This window comes from Eublepharis macularius, chromosome 12, assembly GCF_028583425.1.
Source record: "Eublepharis macularius isolate TG4126 chromosome 12, MPM_Emac_v1.0, whole genome shotgun sequence".
Classification (NCBI taxonomy): Eukaryota; Metazoa; Chordata; class Lepidosauria; order Squamata; family Eublepharidae; genus Eublepharis; species Eublepharis macularius.
The window spans coordinates 60,760,533-60,783,363 of record NC_072801.1 but is presented as its reverse complement, the minus strand read 5'-3'; the positions used below and the strand labels follow the sequence as shown (position 1 = coordinate 60,783,363).

Sequence of the window (22,831 nt, the reverse complement as noted above, 5' to 3'; positions counted from 1 at the left end):
GCAATTTTTAATACAAGTCAGATCCTGTGGTCTCATTGGAACCAGCCCCAATTCTCCTTGCCTCCCTGAAAGCGAGTATCACTTTTGGGACCACCCCTCGGTCCTTCTTTAGCTTGCTATAAAAGTGAACATTCTGTCCTAGGAATGTGCAGATGAACTCATATTAGTGTCACTCTCCTCTCAACAAATCACTTCATACAAATGTTGGTGGGGGGAGAGGTGTCTGGTTACCCCATTATAAGGACTCACACAGCCCCTACCCTTGCCTCGGGAGCTGCCAGCGCCTGCTAAGGGAGAGAGGGATATCTCTGACCTGTCCATCTGCAGGTGAGGCAAACTTTGGGGAAATGTTTGGGGTACCTGCAATGTTTCTGGGGAGAGTTTTTGCTCTGTGTAACAGGGGTGCAGGAGTAAGCATTTGGAAAGAATAGATGCTGAGATAATTTGTGATTATTATTATGAAGACACACAACTGTGCTTGACATAGCCATGTATGCATTTGAAGCCAACCCCCCCCCCCCCAAAAACATTTTTCTCTTTCATACTCCGACTTCCGTCTTTAAGCCCTCTCTCTTTAGATTTCACGGATCTAACTGGATTCTATTTCACCCTTCTTATTTCCCCAGCTCATCTTCTCAAAACTCATTCAAAATCCTTCCCCCAAACTTTTATCACCTCTAATACCATGCCCAATCATTTGACCTCAGGCGTAGTAGGGTTTGGGCCAAGGAGCTGTTTTGATTTTTTTCCCCTGTCAGCCTTAGAACAATCAGATCAATAATAGAAGGTGAAAGACAGATAATTTTGAGCATGAATGAGCTACTGGGGTTGGGGCGGGGAGGGGGCGGTCCTCTGTACTGTGCGATTGTATGTCTTAGGCATTGCTGAGAGTTAGGTTTCTGGACAAAATGTGAGTTCTCACATTCATTTTAAGAGATGTCACATCTTTCAAAGTCATGTTGACTTCACGTACCCTGCAGATGCTTTAATATTTGGATATTCAACCTCAGATTAAGTCTCAGAAACAGTCCCATTAACCCACCCATACAGGCAGCCTGCACTCAAAGGCAGCAGTGGGAGAAGGGGACACGACTGAGCAGCCTGGGGTGTTAGAAAGCCTCTTTTCCATTTCAGATACTATCAGGAGTGACTCTTGAGCCTTGAAACAGCAATCTTTTGGTTGACACCTGTTCAGGTAACTAGTCGTCAATTCTTATAGACGGCTCACTATGAAATAAGCAAATTCAACTGATAACATTTTTTTAACTTAAAAAAACCTTTGGTGCATAGGTTTGAGGCTGGAGAACAGTTCAGGAAAAGCTTGTGCTTAGGGCCAGACTACACATTACAGCAGCCACAGGTCCAACCATTTTAGAGGAGAATTTGTTCATTTAAAAATTGCTGCAAGGGCCCACAGCATGGTGGCACCATGCAGTTTTGTGTCACATGGTACTCCCACACCACAGGTGAGCCCTCATTGCAATATTTAAGTGGCTAAATTCTCCTCTCAAATGACATCAGCAGCCACAGGTTGGTCCCATGGCTGCTCTGACATCTAGTTTGGCTCTTACTCTGTCCACTGTTCTACTATTTTAGGTGAACAAGTATAACACACTGGCTAAGGGCCAAATGAGATGTGATGATGCCATTATATATTTGTTTCATGTCTTTGCCCTATTCCGGTACAAAGTGGGGAACAATAGTCTATTGTCTACAGGGCATGCTTGTGAGGGGAGCTAAACTATGTCTTGGCTTACCTCACATTGCTAAAAGCACACTTCTTTCAGTCCTGCTCTGATACTAGAAATGAGCTATGCTGAGGAGGAAAGTATGTCAGAGAAGTTTCCCTCACTCGTTCCCTCCTTTTCATGAAAAAGTAGAGCCACCCCCCACCCCCCTTTAATCATGAAGTGGCAGACTCAAGATGGCTGCCCCCATCTTGACCAGTAAAAAACTGTAAGCCACAACTCGTCCACAAAGTCACTGGGTTTCAATCCTAAGAACATTTTCCTGGATGTAAGCCCCACTGAATAAAATAGCACTTACGTCTGAGTAGACCTGCTTAGGATTCCCTAGATGGCCAAAATCAACCATCTCTCGGGCTTGGCTGCCTTCCTCCTAAAATAAAAGATTAGCAATACCAATGAACCTTTCACAGGATTTTCATCAGGATTACTGAGCTAAGTGCATGGAACCTCTTTGAATGCTTGAAACACACTGTGTAAACACATGCATTTTATCTTGTCATTAGTATTATCGTTTGTAATATAACTTAGCTGTTGTTATTTTGGAACCAGCTGTCTCTGACAAGGCCTACCTTCCAGGATTGTTGTAAGGAGCATGGTCATTATGTGAGCAAAATGCTTAGTAGAAACTATCTAAAACCCACTTAAATACTAAGTATTAGGCTGCATCCTCATCCTCATCCTCATCATCATAACAACAACATTTGATTTATATACCACCCTTCAGGACAACTTAATGCCCACTCAGAGAGGTTTACAAAGTATGTCATTATTACCCCACAACAATAATCACCCTGTGAGGTGGGTTGGGCTGAGAGAGCTCTGAGAGAGCTGTGACTGACCCAAGGTCACTAAGCTCGCTTCAAGTGGAGGAGTGAGGAATCAAACCCCGTTCTCCAGATTAGAGTCCCATGCTCTTATCTACTACACCAAACTAGGAGGTGGTCTCCACTTTGTCTTCCAAATTGCAGCAGTTTGAGCCACAACAAAAACTCTGACACTTACGTTTTTCATATTAATGAAAGAGCTTGGAACATGTAGAAACTAGTAGATAAAGGAAATAGTTCTCTTCCCCCCACCCCCCGCCAGCTGACCCTGAGGACATTCAGAGGTGGCTCGCCATTGCCTGCCTCTGAGTTGCAACCCTAGACTTCCTTGGTGGGCTCCTATCCAAGCACTACCCAGGTCTGGCCCTGCTTAGCTTCTGAGATCTGACATTACCCGCATGTTTATCGGATATCTTTCGTTTGCCTCCAATCTGCGATTTTTTCCTCTTCGTTCACATTCCTGCTTCCAATCCGTCTTTCTCGCGCGTCCCTCCGGTCACACGGCCGCTCGAAAACCGCTTTTTGGGGCGGGACCTTTTTTTCCCGCCCATTTTTTTTTATTTTTTTGAGCGCACTTTTCCGTTATTTCGATCTTGCCTTATAAAGAAACATCATTGAAGATAATGATGCCTCTCTTTCCCCCACTGACAGCACTGATGGCTCTCTCCCGTTTCTTTTTTGGAAATTTGGGCCATTTCCACACACGTTGAATAGTGCACTTTCAATGCACTTTCGTAATCCTTTAGAAGTGGATTTTTTGTTCCACACATGGAAAATCAGTTTCAAATCTTCACTAAAGAGTATTGAAAGTGGATTATCCAACGTGTGTGGAATCAGCCTTGGAAGCATGTGGGAAGCTTTCGTGGGCATTTCCTATGCAGGACAGTTCAGTGCCTGAATTTTACTGAAGTTTCACTTCCTTGGAGTGTCATTATTTCGATATTTTGTAATTTCGATATTACAGTAATATAAAATTTAAAAAATAAACAACAGTTAAAAAGGAAGTTTCGCGAGTCCGTTCTGAGGATGGATTCACCCCAAAATGATTTTTCAAACTACCAGTTTTGATTCAGAAACAGCATAATCAATAAATCCAATGCTATGAAGTCAAAAACAGTCTTTTGCAGACTACGGAGCACTTGCAAGTTGAATCAGCCAATAGGAACTCTCGGAACGGCCGGAGAGACAGGAAGGGGGGGGGGTTTAAAAAATGCGTAAATTGCGCATTGGCCCATTCACGGCCACCGTGAAACTCCCGTTGAAAACCTGTGACCACATATTCGGGAGAAACGCGAATGAAATGCATCTGTTTAATGAGGTAATGTGACCGGCACTCGGGATTGCGTGGGGAATGGTGGGAACATGCGACTTAGAATGAGTAATGTGGATTTGACCCATGTTAGCCTGGACCATCCAGGTCAGAGTGGTAATAGAGCATTATAACATTATTGCGCTATAGCACAACAATGATTACCATTGTTTTTAAAAGCCCTCTGTTGGTGCATTGGATACATGGAGGGAATATGGGGGAAAGGTGGCTGATAGAAGAGAGTGTGCATTAAAAGTTCCGCATGGGTGCTCTGTTGCCAGAGCAAATGCCTCTGCATTAGCTGTGGCAATGACAAGGAAAGGGACAGTCTTCTTCATGGGAAAACAGGGGAAGCTGCCATGATCTTCACCCTCTCTGATGTTCCTAGTGGAACATTGCAGTCCTAAACAGAATTAAGACCTTTCTTCTAAGCCCATGAAGTCCATGAGCTGGAATCACTGATAGCTTTGCTTAGGGTTGTACTGTTTGACTCCTTTCTTTAATCTAATATGGGCTGATTTCATTATGGTCATTTGGTTTGTTCAAGTGATAACTTCAATCCCTCTGTATCTCTCATTGAATCAGAACACAGGAAGAAGCTTTCTGGTGCTATTGTTGGCATGTGTGGCATGCCAGCTCAGCAGCAAGCTAGTAGTAACAGGAAGATAATAAAGTTTGCCTATAAATGAGTGGTCAAATAGTCACCAAACTTCTCAGGTCAATTTACCTGGCAAACATACATTAACCTGGACTTGCTTCCCGGATGTCGGAAGAAAAGCGTCATTGAAGATAACATTTGCGTTTATAAAAATGTGACTTGCTTGTTAGAGAATGTCTGAGAAAGTTTCCATTGGTAAACTTGCTTGGCATGGCAGTGAATGCTGTGGGGAGGCACATGCAGGAGGGAATAAACAGGGGAGGACAGCTCTGAGTTGGATGCCACCCCGGGCTGCTGAAGGTTATTTTAAAATATGGTAGGGAGGGAGCGGATTCAAATGAGACACTGAGAGACAATAGGCCTGGAGAGGCTTCCAAAATATCTGTAACCTTTTACCACAGCTGTTCGGAATGAGAATGCTCATACTGCTAGTACCTCGGTTGTGTCAAAGAAAGCTCTGAAGGACACAGGAAGGACATGAAAATGAGGCCCCTGAATGCCCCTCAGAACAGGCCCAAAGTCTGAGGAATGTTCCAGTCGACACCAAATTGGGACTGCTTTTTCTGGAAGGATATTACGAGAGAGTCAGTGCTGTGCCTCGGCACCCCTTAAATGAGAGACAAACCAGCAAGTTGAAGTTTTCTGAGTTACTTAGCACACACCCAGCATGCCACATAAACTGGGTCCTCAGCTTCTACCAACTCCCATGGCCTCTCTGTAGGGCAGTGGTGGGGAAATATTGGGGAAATCACCAGGGTTCATTTCGAGGGGGAACATGCTGGAACGCAGTTCCAGCAATTCCCCAAAGAGGTCACATGTCAGGTGGCCCCGCCCAACTGACTCTCAGCCATTTTGGGCCCATTTCAGCCTGGATTGGGGCTGAAATGGCCTAGATCAGGCCTCTGATGGGTGGTGGATCACTCTCCCACTCAGCAGCGGCCTGATCCTGACCATTTGGGGACCCTTTTCAGCCATTTTCAGAACCTTTATGCCATTTTGGGGCCAATTTCGGCCCTGAATTGCCAGGATTGGGTCCAAAACAGCCAGGATAGGTGATGTCAGGGGGGGGTGGCATATGCATATTAGTTATGCTAATGACACACTTCCAGTGATTGCAAGGAGTGTGGCATATGCTAATGAGTTATGCTAATGAGTCATGCTAATGAGTTACTCCAGCTCTTTTTCCATGAAATGACCCCTGGAAATCACCATTGCTTTAATGTGCAATGTCATTTGTGGCATGAACCTGGAAGTGACATCATTGCTTTGGGGTGAGGGTTCATGCCAGAACTCCTGGCTTAGGATATGTCAACCACACATTTACTGTATATATCCAATTTGTAAGAAAGTGCAAAGTGCTATAAGTGCAAGCAAAAGATCAATATATACTATCAATAAACAGTAATATAATAATACATATATAATTATATCTTCCGGTAGAGATCATTCACATCACCTGCTCACAGATCCTTTTACCTGGAGATGTTGGGGATTGAACCTGGGATCTTCCGCACGCCAAGCAGATGCTCTGCCTCTGAGCCCCGTCCCCTCACAATAATCCTATGAAGCAGGTTGCTCTTACTCCCATTATACAGATGTGAGACCGGCGACTTGATCATGGTGGGACATTACTGAATGTATGGCAGAGGTCAGGCTTTGAAATGTGGATTTTGTTAGAATGACGAACTAGTTTATATGGCCTCCATCCAAGAAAGCTGAAAACTGTAAGTCTTTGAAAGGATAAGGCGTGCTGCTAACGATATGGCTCAATTCAGTCAATCAATCAATCAATCAATCAATCAATCAATCAATCAATCAATCAATCAATCAATCAATCAATCAATCAAAGGGTTTATTACGGTCACAAGACCAGCCAAGTAAAATACAGATAAAAAGAACAGTTTTTAAATACTTAAAATGGGTAAATACAGAAAAGATAAAATCATATATATGTTATATATATATAACAGTAAAAACTCACTCACTTTGTTAATTCACTTCCCAGCAATTGACGTTTCCTTCGTCAAATGATACCGCTTTCTGAGTGCTGTCACACAGAATTTTGCAACTGTGTAAGATACAGTTCTCTGGCCATCCTCTAAAAGGTATACCCAAAGGGTTTCGGGCCTAAAATCCATGTAATACTCGAATGGTTTAAATCTATAGAGTAGTGGGATAATTAATTGTATCCTTTCTTCTTGATAGAATTCACTGTACAAAAGTATGCGTGTGATATTTTCGACCACTTTATTTGAACAGGGACAACACCGCTGCTGCAAAGGCAGGCGGGAGAATCTCCCATGCAAAACTGCAGAGGGGAATGCATCAAATCGTGCTCTAGAGAATATGGCTCAATTATCACTTAGAAGAAGGAGAGTCCTGCTGGATCAGATCAGAGATCCATTGAGTCCAGCATCCTGCATGCAACAATAACCCATTAGATGCCTCTCGATGCTCATAAGCAGAGCGCAAAGATTAACAGCCCTGTTGATTGCACTCCACACCTCACATTCAGAGGTATACGGATTCTGTATGTGGAGGTTTTGTTTCATTATGGCTAATATTTAAATGGTGAAGGGAAGGCAGCATGATATAGCCCTGTTTCTTTAGATCTCAGAAGATAAGCAGGCTCAGTACTTGAATGAGAAACCACCAAAGAAGCCTCTGCAGAGGGAGGCAATGGTGAATCACCTCTGCTTCTCACCTGCCTTGAAAGCCCCTTGTTGGGGTCTCCATAAGTCGGTTGCAACTTGATGGCACACAACACACATAAGCTCTAGCTTTCATAAGGCGTTTTTTGAAAAAAAAATAGCAAACTAATGATCATTATTAAATTTTGTGGAAGCAAATTCTATAAATAAATGACATACAATGTAAAGAAATTCTTTCTTTGATCTTAAGCTGTAGTTAATGACCTTCATCGGTAACCCCCCCCCCCAAAAGATCTATCTCTATTCCACTCTTTCTGAGTCTGATCCAACCAGCTTTTTGACTGGCAAAAAAGGCAGGAAGGGTCCCCGCTGACCACCCAAAAAGGCTATGCTAGGATCCTTAGACCTGCAAGAACCAAAGTCATGTGGAATGGGGGCTATAATATGCAGGGGGATTTGGTGAGACTAAGTGAAAAACTGGCTGGATCAGATGCCAGACCCCATAGTTTTTAACTCTGATACACATACCAAATTCTTTAATCATTCCTTGCCAAAAATATTTCTCCAACCTTTGACCATCTTTAGTTCCCATTCCCAACCCTTTTCTAGCTCTGTGGTAAGATTTTCCAGAAGGCCAAGCAGAATGTGGCTACCCCACAGATTATAGATTTTCACTTCTTTCATCATTCCTAATGCTGATTCTGACTTTTCCCCTTCCACAGCACACTACTGTCAATTTCCCCCACAATGCCAATTTCTTTTTTCCTGGGAAGTCACAGCCAATCCACACTTTATCAACCTTGAAAATGAAATCCTGCCCTCAAGTCATATCTGATTTGTGGCGACTCCTGGCAGGATTTTCATGGCCAGAGACTAACCGAGATGGTTTGCCATGGCCTGCCTCTGCAACCCTGGTCTTTACTGGAGGTCTCCAGTCCAATTACTAACCAAGGCTGATCTCGCTTAGCTTCTGAGATCTGATGAGATCAGGCTCACCTGGGCTATCCAAGTCAAGGTTAAATGAAATGAACACCACTTTAAAATCATACTGTAGTCATAATCCTGATGGTTGAAAAGTAGTGAATGGGTGAATACTTCTTACTGAATATGCAAATGTCCATAAAACAAGTACGGACTGTGGCATTTATTTTGCTGGTCATCATCACTAAGCCGAATGTAGTGGTGGAAGTGGTACGAAAGTATCACTTGTACTTCTTCAGTGGATGATCTCTCCAAATCTCCAGGGAAAAAAAACACATTATCATGGTCTGTGATGTACGTCCTGTTTCACATCCTGATTTGACTTTACAGCCACTGGAGAATCCAACCTCTAGAACATACTTTACAAGGTATTTCTGTTTCATTTCTCAATGTAGCACTGGAGAAACCAATATTTAGAAACATTACTCGGTTTACTATTCAGTCTTCTTCATCAAATGTGAATTTGGAAATAGGCATGGGTCATTGTTCTAAATTAAGACACACACCAACATTATTGCATGTGTGTAGCATTAGAGGACGTGTTCTCTGCCTCTTTGGAGGGAATCCATGCAACTGAAGCAGTTAATCTTACATTATAAATTTACGTATAAAATCTAATCTCTTTTCATAGATACAGCTATGACTGAGAGAACAAATAAACCCTGGGTAAACAAATTCATTCTGGGTTAGAGAACAAGGTTAGCTTTAATTTAAATGTGCAGAATAGCTTCTGGAAGAAAGAAACTGGAAGTAGTTATGGTGACTTGCTGAAAAAAAATCTAGATCAAAAAGCGATGTGAAAGCCTTCGACAATACATCGATGTGAAATCCTTTATTAGAACCCAATAACACAAACCAATTTACAAACTTTTGAGTTGTCCAGAACTTTTTATCAAGCTGGATATTAAGAACCAAAAAGGAAGGTGGAGATATTTCGGGCTATGATGTTAATGCCTGCCTTTTGTTCTGAGGACTTAATTAGATTTGGCAGTGCAGGGCGATACTGAGTACAAATTGAAACCAGCTCCACCTAATCTGCTGAATCTCGACCAGAAGATGCAACACAGAGGCCTTAACACAGTGGCCTGAGACATCATTTCCCCCTCTTTTTTCTTTTTTTGTTGTTTAATAGCCAGCTGGTGCAGAGTTCTGTGTAACTCAAAAGCTTGCATGCTGTTTTGTTTTATTTTTGGTTCATCCTAATAAAAGGCCCTGACTTAGATCTTGTTAGATCTCAGAAGCTGCGCTGGGTTGGCTCTGGTTAGTACTTGGACAGAAGACCACAAAGAAGTCCAGGGTCACACAAGGTGGAAATACACAAGACATTTTACAATAGCAAAATACCTCTGTTTGTCTTTTGCATTGAAAATTCCATGGGGTTGCCACAAATTGACTGCAACTTGACTGCACCTTCCACCACCATCTAATAATCTAATAAAAGATATTACACAGCTTTTGTTTTTTGGAATCTTTTTGAAATAAAGTAATCAAAAAGAGAAATGCTCTCCGTACACAATGCAACCCACCACTCCACTGAATTTGGTGGGTAATGAGCCACACTACTTTAAAAGGAGACCAAACTTTTGGCAAGGTGATGCTGAAGGTGATCATAAAAGCCCTGAACCATTCCACTCACTTTCATCATGGATGAAAGCTGAAACTTTTCTGATAGAGTTTCTCTAATCGCCTTCTCAGAGAACTACCGTCAGAGTTCTCGAGGGGTAGATTTGTATAATTTGTTCGCTTAAATACACACCATTATGGCATCCAGGTATTTTCTAGGCTGGAGGGAAATTAATGTCTTTTGTTCTGAAATTAAGGTTTACAAAATTCTTCAGGGGAACTTATCAGCCACCATGACACATACATGAATTTATCTTCACCAGATAAAATTCTGGCAGGTATGGCTGGGAAGAGTCCACAACTAATTTAGTGGCAAAGGACTGAAATATCACATCGGGGCCGTTTTCACACTACTTACCTGCTCCCAGAACATTGCGAAACATCATGCAAAAAATGCGGAAGATAGCATCTTCTCATGAGAGTTTTGCGTGACGTCGCACGAATCTCTCGCGAGAAGACGCTATCTTCTGTGTTTTTTGCATGATGTTTCGCAATGTTCCGGGAGCGGGTAAGTAGTGTGAAAACGGCCCAGGTTTCATTGGGTTTGTTTACTGGGAGGGGGCCCTGGATCAGTGGTAGAGCATCTGTTTTTCACATGGAGGGTTCCTGGTTCAACTCCTGTAACCTCCAATTAACAGGATCAGGTCGTTGTTGGTGGAAAAGACCTTCGTTTGAGACTCCAAAGAGCTGCTCAGAGAATTACTGACCTTGATAGAACAATGGTCTGATTCAATCTATGGCAGATTAATGGGGGAGAGGCAATTGCTACTGCTTAGTTCCACAGTGCCCAGATAGAAGCCATTGCTTCTTACATGGGGTAGAGCTTCTGTTCGCTTCCGTACCAAGCGCTTCAGAGATTAAAAATAGATTGTGATGGATTATATCTTCTACAGCAAGTCTTGCTATGAGATTCCCAGCCTATTGCCTTTGATCACAATCTTTCTTTGTCTGCCCACTGACCCTGCCTGCACTTCATACCGTAAAAGGAGAAGGGATTCCAGATGGAATTAGAATGGGCTCTCAAGAGAATTGCCTGGCGGGAGATCTGGAACAAGAGATGTTGGCCTGTGAATTGTTTTTGCTGTGTTTGGAAATGCCTTCAAGGGAAACTGATGTGTTTAAAAAAAACGAAGCTGATTAAATCAAAGATAGCCATATTTAATTTAACAATGGAGATCTCTCACTGCTAAACAATTCCTGAAATATAACTCTTCAACATTCCCCATCTGCAAAAGCATGAACTCTATATTCTTTTCTTCTAGGTGAAACCCAATAACGAACACCATGTCTGATGAAGAAGTCGAATATGAGGAGTAAGTAATATCTGGATTGTAGCCCCAAATGTGCGCTCACAAATACTCAAAAAGAGTTTGGGGCAGAAATATTTCAAGCAAACTCAAATTTCTCTAATTTGATGTACTCGATACTCCTTGTTAAGGATACTGTTGGATTCAAGGATGTTAGAAAAACCAAATGTTAATTACTTAATTTGGCAAGTTAACATTATCCCTTAAAATATAATTTTGAAATCCACATTTTTTAAATATATGACATTGCAGATTCGAATTTTGGAATTGTGCCCGGTTTCAAATTTGATTGCACTTTGTGTTTTGGTTCTGACGCGCACACAGTACACCACTACGGCTCTCACTTGTCTTGCTAAGGGGTTGGGCTGTCAGGTGTCTCTTGGGTCAGACCCTGAGATTAGGGTGTGGGGTTAGTGCCTGGGGCTGGGTGCTAATGAGGTGGCCCCCCAGCAGCTCAGAAGGTGAATCCCTCGTGGAATGGGGGTGGGGCTTAGCGAGGCATAGTTGGGGCAGAGGATGGCCTGTCTGTGCCTCAGAATGGAAGTTGATGCATGTGATGGCATAGAGCAAATGGTCTGACTTCCTAGCTAAGTATAAAAATAACTTCTGCCCCCATACCCTGAGATGTCACTCCTACCCCTAAAGGCCCAGGGACAAAGACTAAAACCCTGAAACTTTTGGTATGACCACCAGTGTCACCAAGTCCCCTGGGGCCAAACTGGGACACAGGGGCAGTGGGTACTTACCCCATGCCCACTCATTGTGCCTGAAAATGACTTCAGTTTCAGCACAATACAGAAGTGATGAATTGCATCAGGGCAATTCTCTAAAAATTAGCCTTTTTATTTTTTATTTTCCTGTAACTGATGTTTATTTTGTTTATATTATTCTATGCACTGTTTATCACGGTATTACTGTCCATTCTTTATTTTTCTTTTTAAATAAAATAAAAAATAGCCTAAAAATTAGTGTTGGGGCCAATTTTTAGAGAATCAGTCCCTGGAGCAACCCATCACTTCCACATTGCACTGGAAATGACATCATTTTCCAGAACAATAGGCGGGTAAGTGTGTGTTTTACGTACATGCCTCAGACCGAGGGCCTCTTCCCTCAACTGGCCAGGTGAGCAGCGATGGGGGGGGGGGAGGTTGGCAGAAACTGGGGGAGGGGGCTCTCCCACTGCAGTGGTATATCTGGGAAGCCTAGGTATGACAGCCCTTCTAGGAAGCACTGGGAAGATCTTCACTGGTCAGCTCTGTTAGGCCTGCTCTCTGATAGGAATTGGCTGAATTAACTCAACAGGGTGAGGCAATTTCTATAAAGAACGCTTCATAAGGAAGCGATGTTCCACACAGCTATATTTACATGGTGAACACAACTTTGTGAGTGGCGTTGGAGTGTTTGAATCAATATAACGAAGTCTTCTTCATACTGTGGTCCAGATCATACCTCATCATGTTCTGATTTGACTGACTCTTTGAAACTTTTCCAGCCAAGAGGAAACAAACCTATTTACAGGATTTTAAACAGATTGGAAATGTTACATTCAAAAACCATTCCATGAATACAACCATTTTGGGTGACCAATAGTAAGACAATTTTTTGTGACAGAACAACCAATAGTCCCATTCAATTTGTTGGGGCAGGCCAGCCAAACACCACCAATCATCTCCTCTGGAGTGGAGGCTATCATGTATTTCACATTAGTGCTTGCAATAATGCCATCCCACCTTCTATTAGTGCAATTCTAAGCAGAGTTACAGTCTTCTAAGACCATCAGTGGGTGGTAATACACTGTCCTATCCTAAGAAGAATTACTCCAGTCTAATCCCTTTGGTTTCAGTGGGTTTAGACTGGAGTAACTTTTCTTAGGTTCGCCCTGTAAGTACTTAGGGATGCTCAAGTCCAGGATTGTATGCATAGTCCTCAATTCATGTGCAGGCTGTTCTTACTCAGTGCGTGTGAATGCCACTTTCATGGGAGCTCCCTTTGTGTGATTGCATCTGCACATGATTCCGGGGGGCAAAGCACCAATTCAGCTCTGTTTTTGCTGTGAGGCTCTTTTGACTTGCCAATTTGCGTTTCTTTAAGGCGTGAGGAAGTGTCATGATCTTCATTTCAATGAATGGATGTGGGGAAACTGGAGTACTTTTAGCAGTTGCGGAGGAACTGATATCAAATGCGTGAATGTATTAATAAAGAGGAAATTGAAATGTGACTGTGAGTGTGAGTGCATGGAAAGTTGGAGGGGGGGACACATGAAATGAGGTTCACTTGAGCATCCCTAGGTACTCCATAATGTTTATTTCTACCCAATATCAAGAGACTTTGAAAGGTGTTAACTCTATTTAGGATTGCACTGTCAATTTCCTCAAGATACAAGAGCCGTGTGGCACAGAGTGGTAAGCTGCAGTACTGCAGCCCAAGCTCTGCTCATGACCTGAGCTCGATCCTGGTGGAAGCTGGATTAAGGTATCTGGCTCAAGATTGACTCAGCCTTCCATCCTTCCGAGGTCGGTAAAATGAGTACCCAGTTTCCTGGGGGTAAAGTGTAGTTAACTGGGGAAGGCAATGGCAAACCACCCCATAACAAAAAGTCTACTAAGAAAACGTTGTGATTCGACGTCCCCCCGTGGGTCAGTAATGACTCAGGACTTGCACAGGGGACTACCTTTACCTTTTTACTCTCCATGCATTTGTGCATTATCCAATAAAAGCACAGTGGCTGAGCCTAGGTCTCAGAGAAAGAAGTAAGAGGAACCATGATGGAAAGAAAAGGTACAGATGTCCAAACTTGGCCCATGGGTCACCCATTGAGGAATAGGGTCCTATCAGGGAAGTCTGCACTGCAAATTTAAATGAACTTTAAGTCTGTTTATTCCTGGTAACTTTAGTGAAGGCATCAGGAACATCTGTCCAAAAAACTGCAGTGTTCTTATGAGGTTACTGCCTTTTTTTGAAGATGTCTTGATCACTGAATGTTTTCAAACCTATTTCAAGATAGTTTAACTATCTAGTGTAAATGTGTTCATAGACTTTGGCCAGCATGAAAGGATGGATGCGCATGAATGTTTAACCATTTCTCTTGCTCTCTGTCTTTCCGCCTGCCACCCCCATTTCCTTCCATACACCAGGGAGCAGCAAGAAGGTAAGAGATTTCTAAACTATCCATTATTAATCATGATCAATTACAGGATATCTTTTCCAATTTTTTAAAATTGTGTCTTCTGTTTTTATAGACTGTCTTTTGCTAGGGAACGTTTTCTGCTCCTTTTTCTTAAAGACCCAGATTAGGATGGAGAAATTATTATGATTACTGTCATTTATGAAATGAATGAATGCTTATACAAATTTACGCACTTCCTTTCACTGCAAGAAGATCCTAACTACCTCCCCTTTATTTTTGCAGCTTTTTGGGGGGTGGTCTGTATGCATTTTCCTTTAAAGGTGCAATGAGTTCATTTTTGATGGTTTGGTGGGATTCAAAGGATTATTATTATTTTCTTCACTTTTCAGGTTTATAGGATTTTTACTGATCAAGAACGAGCAAGCCCACTCTTTCCTTTCTAGAATTATGTCTCTTTTTCTTTTTCAATTCCCGTTTCTACCTGCAGAAAAGATTATCTTTAAAAATGAGCCACCACCAAGAACATTTTCAAACTCATATCTGCTTCCAAAGCTGATCCCTGACTTACTGTAACTGGAAATTAATATCCCATATCTGTTGATTCCCCTTCCCTTCCCACAAAGAAAAACACTCTCGCTGTCTCACTCTCTGTCTTGGTATTTCTTTCTCTCTCTCTCTCTCTCTCTCTTTCTCAAAGAAGAGGAACAACCTGAAGAAGAAGGTGAGATGATATCACCCTTGTCTATTCTTTCTTCCCAAGAAATATTTTTTGGGCCAAAGATAAACAGAAATCCAACCAGAATTAAACAGAGTTAAGAGGTGGCTTAAATGCTAGAAGATCAGGAATGGTCTCTGAACCAGTGCTGTTCCTTCTCCCAAAAGCAACTGGGATCTAGCAGGAGACAGGAATCAGAGAGACCTTGTTTCTGGGACGGAAGTGTGGTCAGATGGACTGGAACTCAGAAACTGTGAACACAAGATTTCCGGTTTCTGTTCTTTTAGTGGTTCTTGCTCCTTTATTATAGTTTTTTCTCCTCTTTCGATTTTCAGCTTCAAAGGAAGAATAGATTTATTATTTTTATACTTGTCATTAAATTGATAGGGTTTTTAAAATGTTAGATGTCATGTGTAATAAGAACAATTTCAGTGTAGGATAACTCGGGCTCATGTGGTTTCAAAAGTCTTTATGATCTGCAGTCCATCGTTGCTTGAACTGACTATTTCATTCATCCTCATAACTTACCATTTATTTAATTTTATTGCCTAACAGGCCACCAGTGCTTGCTGGTGGCTGTGGCTGCTTTTGCCTTTCGCTTATAACCAGCATTTCTCCCCTGAGCTGTGATACTTGGATACTGATTGAAAGTACGTGCACTTTGTGTCAATTCTAAAGGGCATACATTACTTCCTTAGAGAGCTGATCTTCATGAATATTTTTATATCCTTTCAAAAGCACCTCCTTTGAGAGGATTTTTTAGGAGGGACATGAAGAGGATAAAAGTATTTGCAGGGGATTTAAGGAAAAATTATGAGATCTACCTATACATAGATATCTATGATGATATCTAAGTAATCTTTCCTGTTTGGCTACATTGTTATATCACTGAAGGCAAACAAAATGGGTTCCCACTTCCTCCTTCCCGGCAATGTAGATTTCATCTCCCCTTCCCAGAGGTCAAAATGAAATTAACAAATCCTCTGAGGAGTGATCTCCTGCAGAGAGGTGAAATTGACAGAGCCTTTGTCTCTGTCTTTTTAAACTAGGCTTCCCAGATAACATTGCATCTCCCTACACTTGAGCATCCCCATGTAAGATGTCTTGTGTAGAGACACTCTTACACGGGGATGTTCAAGTGACTTACTTTCTGTAGTCTTATATTCAGGTGTACTTTGTCTCCCTAGCAGTGCATGTGTATCCACAATGGGAGAAAAAGTATAGGATCTTTCACTTGATCGTACTCATGTAAGATGTCTTGAGTAGAGAGACTCTTCGTTTACTCCAGCTTTTCAGGATTCTATCACTCCACTGTATAGAGACCAAGGCCCTCTTCACACACGGCGACACAAAGGACCAACAGCCCTGCACAGTACACAGTATGAGCTGTTCTTTTTTTACATAAAGGTGAACAGAATCTTCTAGAATCATAGAATCATAGGGTGGGAAGGTACCTCTAGGGTCATCTAGTCCAACCCCCTGCACAATGCAGGAAATTCACAACTACAAACCCCCCCCCCCCGACTGCCCTAGTGACCCCTGCTCCATGTCCATTCTACAAAGCACAGGAATTCCATGGTAAATGAGAAGATGAGGAAAGAATTCCCCTCCTTTAAAAAATGTTTGGAAACCTCTGCTGTTTTCTTAAAATCTATGGCAGGGAGTTGGTTGTTCGACTCTTATGCTATGGTGCCTATTGACTCCCCTGCTTCTACCTCCAGTTTTTCTGGAACATCATGATCCCATCATGCTCCTGTCAGCGAAGGGGTTAGTGGCTCCTCTGAATTGTGTGGGAATGGTGGGTAAAGTGGGTTTCCCTCCCCATTGCTAATGAGTAACAATTTTAATGATCCTGCCTCCTTTTGACCTGTAGAAAGATTGTTCTAACTGCCTTTTCCTTTCTTCCCTGGATTTGGTCTGTACCCTACAATTTCCCTCTCTCTTGCTCTATCCTCTCCCCTTCTCCATCTCTGTTCCCCCCTCCCAACCTTGTGATGTGTGTTGTTTGCAGTGGTTGAAGAACCTGATCCGTCTGCTGAGCCAGGTATATTCCTCCTTCCCTCCTTTTTCCTTAAGGGGAAAAATTCTGGAGAGGGGCAAGTATAATGACACCACTCTTTCTTTTCTCTTCCCCACTCCTGCTGTCTCTCAGCAAAAAAAAAATGGTGTGTTGCAGATGAAGGGAGGCATTTGGATACCGTCTTGGGTGGATGGGTGGAAGTTTGATCAATGGATGCTTGGTATAAATTAAGATAGGGCTATGGAGAGAAAGGAAGAGCCCCCAATGGGTGAAGCCAGATGGCTTAATGGACTTTTGGTTAGGTGGAATTGTGGAACTGGATGATGGATATAAGGCTCAATTCTGCTGTTAATTTGAATTAGGCGCATATCTATTGTGCAGAGGCAGATTGTCCATTGAGGCCACCAGAACAATCCTGGTGGGCCAACAGCTTGGAGGCTGCCCCCCGCCAATGGGGTCCACCCCAGCCCCAAGTGCAAGGTGGGGAAAGAGACACCCACCTGAGGAGCCTTGCATGGGAAATGACATGCCCAACTGAGTGGCACAGGACTCACTGGGGAGGCTCATTTGCCCTCCCTCAGTCCCTCCTGGGGAGGCAGGGCCAAGGCTCTTTTTCTTGGCTGTTTTTTCTCCCAGACCCCCCTTGCCAGTGTGGATGGGCAGGTGTCCATAAGAATTTCTATGCTTGGTCAAACTAAATACCGATCTAGCCCAGCATCCTGTTTTCCACCATGGCAATCCAGATACCTTTAGGAAGCCCATAGGAAGACCTTTGCCTTTCCCGGCTGTGCCAAGCTGTAAAGCTACAGCATGACTTAGATGGGGGAGGGAAGCCTTTTAAAGGTCCCCAAAAGTGGGGAGGGGGAGAAAATGCAGAGCTTAGCCCTGCCATTTTAAAGGTGGTGATTAGCTTCACACCCACACCTCCACAGTGACTGCAGGTGGTGTATTCTTGGAGAACCTGTTTGGAATGCTAGAGCTCAGCAGGATACCTGAAGATGATCAAAAGGATTTTGACAAGGTTCCCTGAAAAGAACATCCTCTCCACCACCTTCCCAAAAATTGGAATTAGGGAGCAGATCTTCAGAGTCACTAAGTACAGCTTCCAGTATGGCACATGCTGCATGTTACCTTTTTTAGAAACCAGCTGTTGGATAGGGAAGGGACAAGTGGTCTTGTAGGATGGATGGATGGATGGATGGATGGATGGATGGATGGATGGATGGATGGATGGATGGATGGATGGATGGATGGATGGATGGATGGATGGATGGATGGATGGATGGATGGATGGATGCTACTGATGAGCAAACGGACGTGTAATGCCAAGAAGACATGAGATGCGGTTCCTGACTGCCATCTAGTTGAGTCCATTTTTCCCAGCCCAAAGCCATCTGAAATTCCTCACCTTGTCTACTATCCCTTTCCACAACAGCTCCTACCATATATTTCTGATTTCCAAGCTTCCCCCCCACACCCGTTGCACACCCTAAAAGAAGAGGTTGTGCACACATTTCTAACACGGCAGATTTGTTGATATATACATAAATGTATCTGTGGGCTTCTGATGCTCTCTGTGTGCTTCACATGTTCTGATACATGCACATATTGTGTTCTCGCTATGTATCTACACTGAGATCATGTGTCATCCCCCTCATCATGTCTATATGGGAAGCAACATATCTAATCCCAGATGGCGAGAATAGATATTTTCCAGTACCTATAGACATGCCTGCGACCAAGCTTATGTCAGATCATGAATATTCTTTTCCATTTTGTGCCTGTAATTTACCCTGGGAACTGGGTTAGATTCCAAATACAGATCATCCAGGCTAATTCTAGAACTTTACACCGTATAGGCAAGGTGTGGCTTGCAAGCAACTTTCTGGGCTGCAAAACAGAAAAGGTTACAGTGCAAGACAAGTTACAGTGCAACATGATGCACATGCCAGTGGCCGTAAATACCAGCTTAACATCAGCATAACACAGTTCAAATCCTAGCAGAAGGGCAGACAGTGCAATGATACCATTTTAAAAAAAGAGATAACATAACGGCACCGACAAATGGTCACTCTGCTATCGCTCTGTGTACAATCACTCTGCTGCCATCTGCTCATCGTAATGTTACATGCCAATGACTCCCTCACATCAGCCTTCCATGGAAGGAATAACTCAATGCACAGGTGATGACAGGTTGGTCCCTAGACATCACTGTAAGTAGCACATTCACAAATCATAACCCAGCAGTCACTAAGCCATTACAGTTTCTCCCATGAAGACCACCCATAGGACAATGTGCAGGCACAGAGCATCTGTCGTTCCCCAAAGAGCCACCTTTTTGACACATCAGCGTGCAGGGAAAGAGGCTGATTTGAACTGTAGGCTTCATTCAGTGAGTTTGCTCTGGGTTATTATGACACCCACAGTAAATAGGGAAACAGATGGGGCCTGCCTTATCACCCTTGATGGTGTTTCAAGATATAGACCCTCTGCCTCCTGAAGCCTGTGCCTCTTTCTGAAGATAGCAGAGACAGATTATAGGAAATGGTATTTGCAGTTATCATGACAGCTGAGACAGCCAAAACAGTTACTGTTTTTACTTAACACTGTCAATGGTGGAGGGAACTTTAACAGGTGACAACAGCTGGACCCTGCTGGGTACTGGCGCAGCTTGTGCTGTTTGCTTTGCTGATGGTCAGCATTGCACTGGGAGAAGGTAACATCCTTGCTGCTGACCTGTTGAAAGGCCTGCCTGGTTGCCTGTAGGGAGTCAAGAGAGACACTGAGACAGTAAAGAGAAATGAACAGCAGCTGCAACAGAGACTTCCTGTAGCTGAGTGCTCAGCAGAGATGGTTGAGCAAATGACTGAATAGAATTCAGTCTAGGTACTCTTTTAGTCCTCATGTCTGAGCCCTACTCCCTCCAGCAGTGGCCTCCCTGATGTTCCCATTTGGTGGAAGGTACCACAGGAAACAATTCAATGCAGTTCTACTTGGAAGTAATCCCATATTATTCAGCAGGGCTTCTTCCAAGGAAGGCATCCTCATGATTGCAGCAGTAATCAGCTCACTAAGACAATAATCTCCTGTCCTGGGCAAGGACTTGTAGTGTATCTCCGACTGCAGTTACTGTTTGTTCTGCTTCATGTGCTAAGGAGACATAAGTGGTTGGGGTGGGGTGCAGTACCAATAGGCGAACACCCTATTTATTTAGTCCAGAAGGCGTTTGTGCTTCCCATTGCCTTCACTATTGCATTGTGTAAGCTTACTTGCATTTGGGGTTCAGGGCCAATAAGGCCCTTCCTTTCAGCATAGAGGATAATTAACCTGTGTGGGAGACATCTCTACTAGCTGTTTAGGGAGGAAAGCCTATTTAGACTACAGATTCCCTATGTCGCCTCTTGCTGGCAACCCTAGATGTCATTACATCAGCATAATGATAAAACCAGAGAGTTTTCAGAGAATCCTAGAGCATCACTCCAATGCAAGGCAATCACTGCTCATGATCACATGATGAATCTCAAGGCCCAATTTATACCTAAGGATATTTCATGGTTTTGTAATGAATGAAACAGCATGGACTACAAACCTGGAGCAGAAAAACATCTTTACCAACATTATTATTTCTCTAACTTGTTCTTTTTTCCTTTTCCCTCCTTTTTTTCTCCTCTTCTTGTTACCAACACTTCTATTTATATTCAGACCCATATCCAATATTTGCTACAAAGTAGGAGGGGCAGGGAATTTTTTCTAGTGTTCAGGGCAGGCTGCTTAGCACGGCCCATACACCCTTTTGTCCTTCAAAGCTGCCTGCCTGCTCTCTACCTGCTAATAGCTTTTTTTTGTCTTCTTTTTCTCACAGAGGAGGAACGCCCAAAGCCCAGGTAAGTGGGAGTAAACAGGTATTTTCTGAAGGATGTGCATTATGGTGGGAGCCAGAATGCAGAGGGTCAGAATGCTGCGTTAAGAGAAAAAACTACAGACTTGGCGCCTTCATTCTGGCAAAGATTTGGTGCCTCTATAAGAGCGAAAATTCCACTCAAATACCACAGTGGGAGAAAGCATCTCTCTTGGAAACGCTCAGAAACGGTCTATCATGCAGGTTCAGGAGGGTACCTGAGCTGGGCTGCAGTAGAAGAGCAAGACTCGAGTCCAGTAGCACCTTAAAGACACCTTTCGAGAGCCAAGCTCCCTTTGTTAGATAGAAGTGTATCTGGCTTGTATCTGATGAAGGCAGCTTGACTTTCAATTGCTTATACCGGAGAAAATCTTGTTGGTCTTTCAGGTGCTACTGGACTCAAATTTTCTTCTCTTTCTATTATGCAGCTGTTAGAGACACAGAGACAAGGAGGGGAAGGTGGCAACTGAACACAAAAATCAAAACTAACACTCAGATAGTTGTTGTGGATTTTCCAGGCTGTATAGCCGTGGTCTTGGCATTGTAGTTCCTGAAGTTTTGCCAGCAGCTGTGGCTGGCATCTTCAGAGGTGTAGCACCAAAAGACAGAGATCTCTCAGTGTCACAGTGTGGAAAAGATGTTGGTAGGTCATTTATATCTACTCAGGAGGGTTGGGGTTGGGCTGAGTCATCCTGTAAGAGTTTCCCAGGGTGTGGAATGCTAATGGAGGGAGGCTTCACTGTATCCTGAGGAGGTTCTTTTGCATATGGATTGGTGCTTGATGTGCTAATCTTCTCTGCAGGGCTATTGTCGGGTATAGAGTGTTTTGTTAGCCTGGTGTTTTTCAGGACTGGAAACCATGCTCTATTCATTCCGATCCGTGTGAGTTGGTTTTCTGTAGACCTTGTGACCTAACTGAAAGTTTGCTTTGTGGATGACCAAGGTATCTAGAAATGGAAGTTTACCCTCGGTTTCTCTCTCCATGGTGAATTGTATGTTCAGGTGGATATTGTTGAGGTGGTTTAAAAACTCCATCAATTCTTACTCACCATGGCTCCAAATGATAAGGTCTACAGGAAACCAACTCACACGGATCGGTACTTACACAAAAACTCCAATCACCACCCTCGACAGAAAAGAGGCATAATAAAAACATTGGTAGACCGTGCAAGACGGATATGTGAACCGCACTTTTTCAATGAGGAAATTAATCATCTAAACCACGCACTTCAAGCAAATGGCTACTCCAGAAATGAAATCAGAAGAGCGAGTAAACCCAGGATAAATCAAACAACTAAGGAAAAACAGTCTCCCACAGGAAAAGTGTTTTTGCCATATATCAAAGGAATCACTGATCAGATGGGAAAGCTTATGAAAAAGCACAGCTTACAAATGGTATTCAGACCCACCAGAAAAATACAACAGATGCTACGTTCAGCAAAAGACAGTAGAGACCCCCTTACCTCTGCAGGAGTATACCGTATACCCTGCAGCTGTGGACAAGTTTACATCGGGACCACAAAGCGTAGCATCCAGACAAGAATAAAAGAAGATGAAAGACACTGCAGACTTGGCCATCCTGAAAAATCAGCAGTGGCTGAATATAGCCTAACTCAAACAAGACACAGTATCCTATTCCAGGACATTAAAATACTTGACAACACTTCCAACTACGTTGTCAGACTGCACAGGGAAGCCACTGAAATTCACAAGCATAAGCACAATTTCAACAGGAAAGAAGAGACTTTAAGAATGAATAGAGCATGGTTTCCAGTCCTGAAAAACACCAGGCTAACAAAACACTCTATACCCGACAATAGCCCTGCAGAGAAGATTAGCACATCAAGCACCAATCCATATGCAAAAGAACCTCCTCAGGATACAGTGAAGCCTCCCTCCATTAGCATTCCACACCCTGGGAAACTCTTACAGGATGACTCAGCCCAACCCCAACCCTCCTGAGTAGATAT

At 43.1% G+C, this 22,831-nt stretch overlaps 1 protein-coding gene across 1 annotated transcript in view; it reads left to right on the top strand.

Moving 5' to 3' along the window:
- Window positions 1–200: 200 nt before the first annotated feature.
- Window positions 201–22,831, top strand: part of TNNT1 (troponin T1, slow skeletal type) — a 44,073-nt gene continuing 21,442 nt past the window's right edge. Inside the window, exons 1-5 of the mRNA XM_054993292.1 lie at window positions 201–327; window positions 11,057–11,107; window positions 14,236–14,249; window positions 14,926–14,949; window positions 20,826–20,847. Of these exons, the coding sequence (XP_054849267.1) occupies window positions 11,079–11,107; window positions 14,236–14,249; window positions 14,926–14,949; window positions 20,826–20,847 (89 nt within the window). The 5' untranslated portion in view covers window positions 201–327; window positions 11,057–11,078. The remainder of the gene's footprint in view (window positions 328–11,056; window positions 11,108–14,235; window positions 14,250–14,925; window positions 14,950–20,825; window positions 20,848–22,831) is intronic.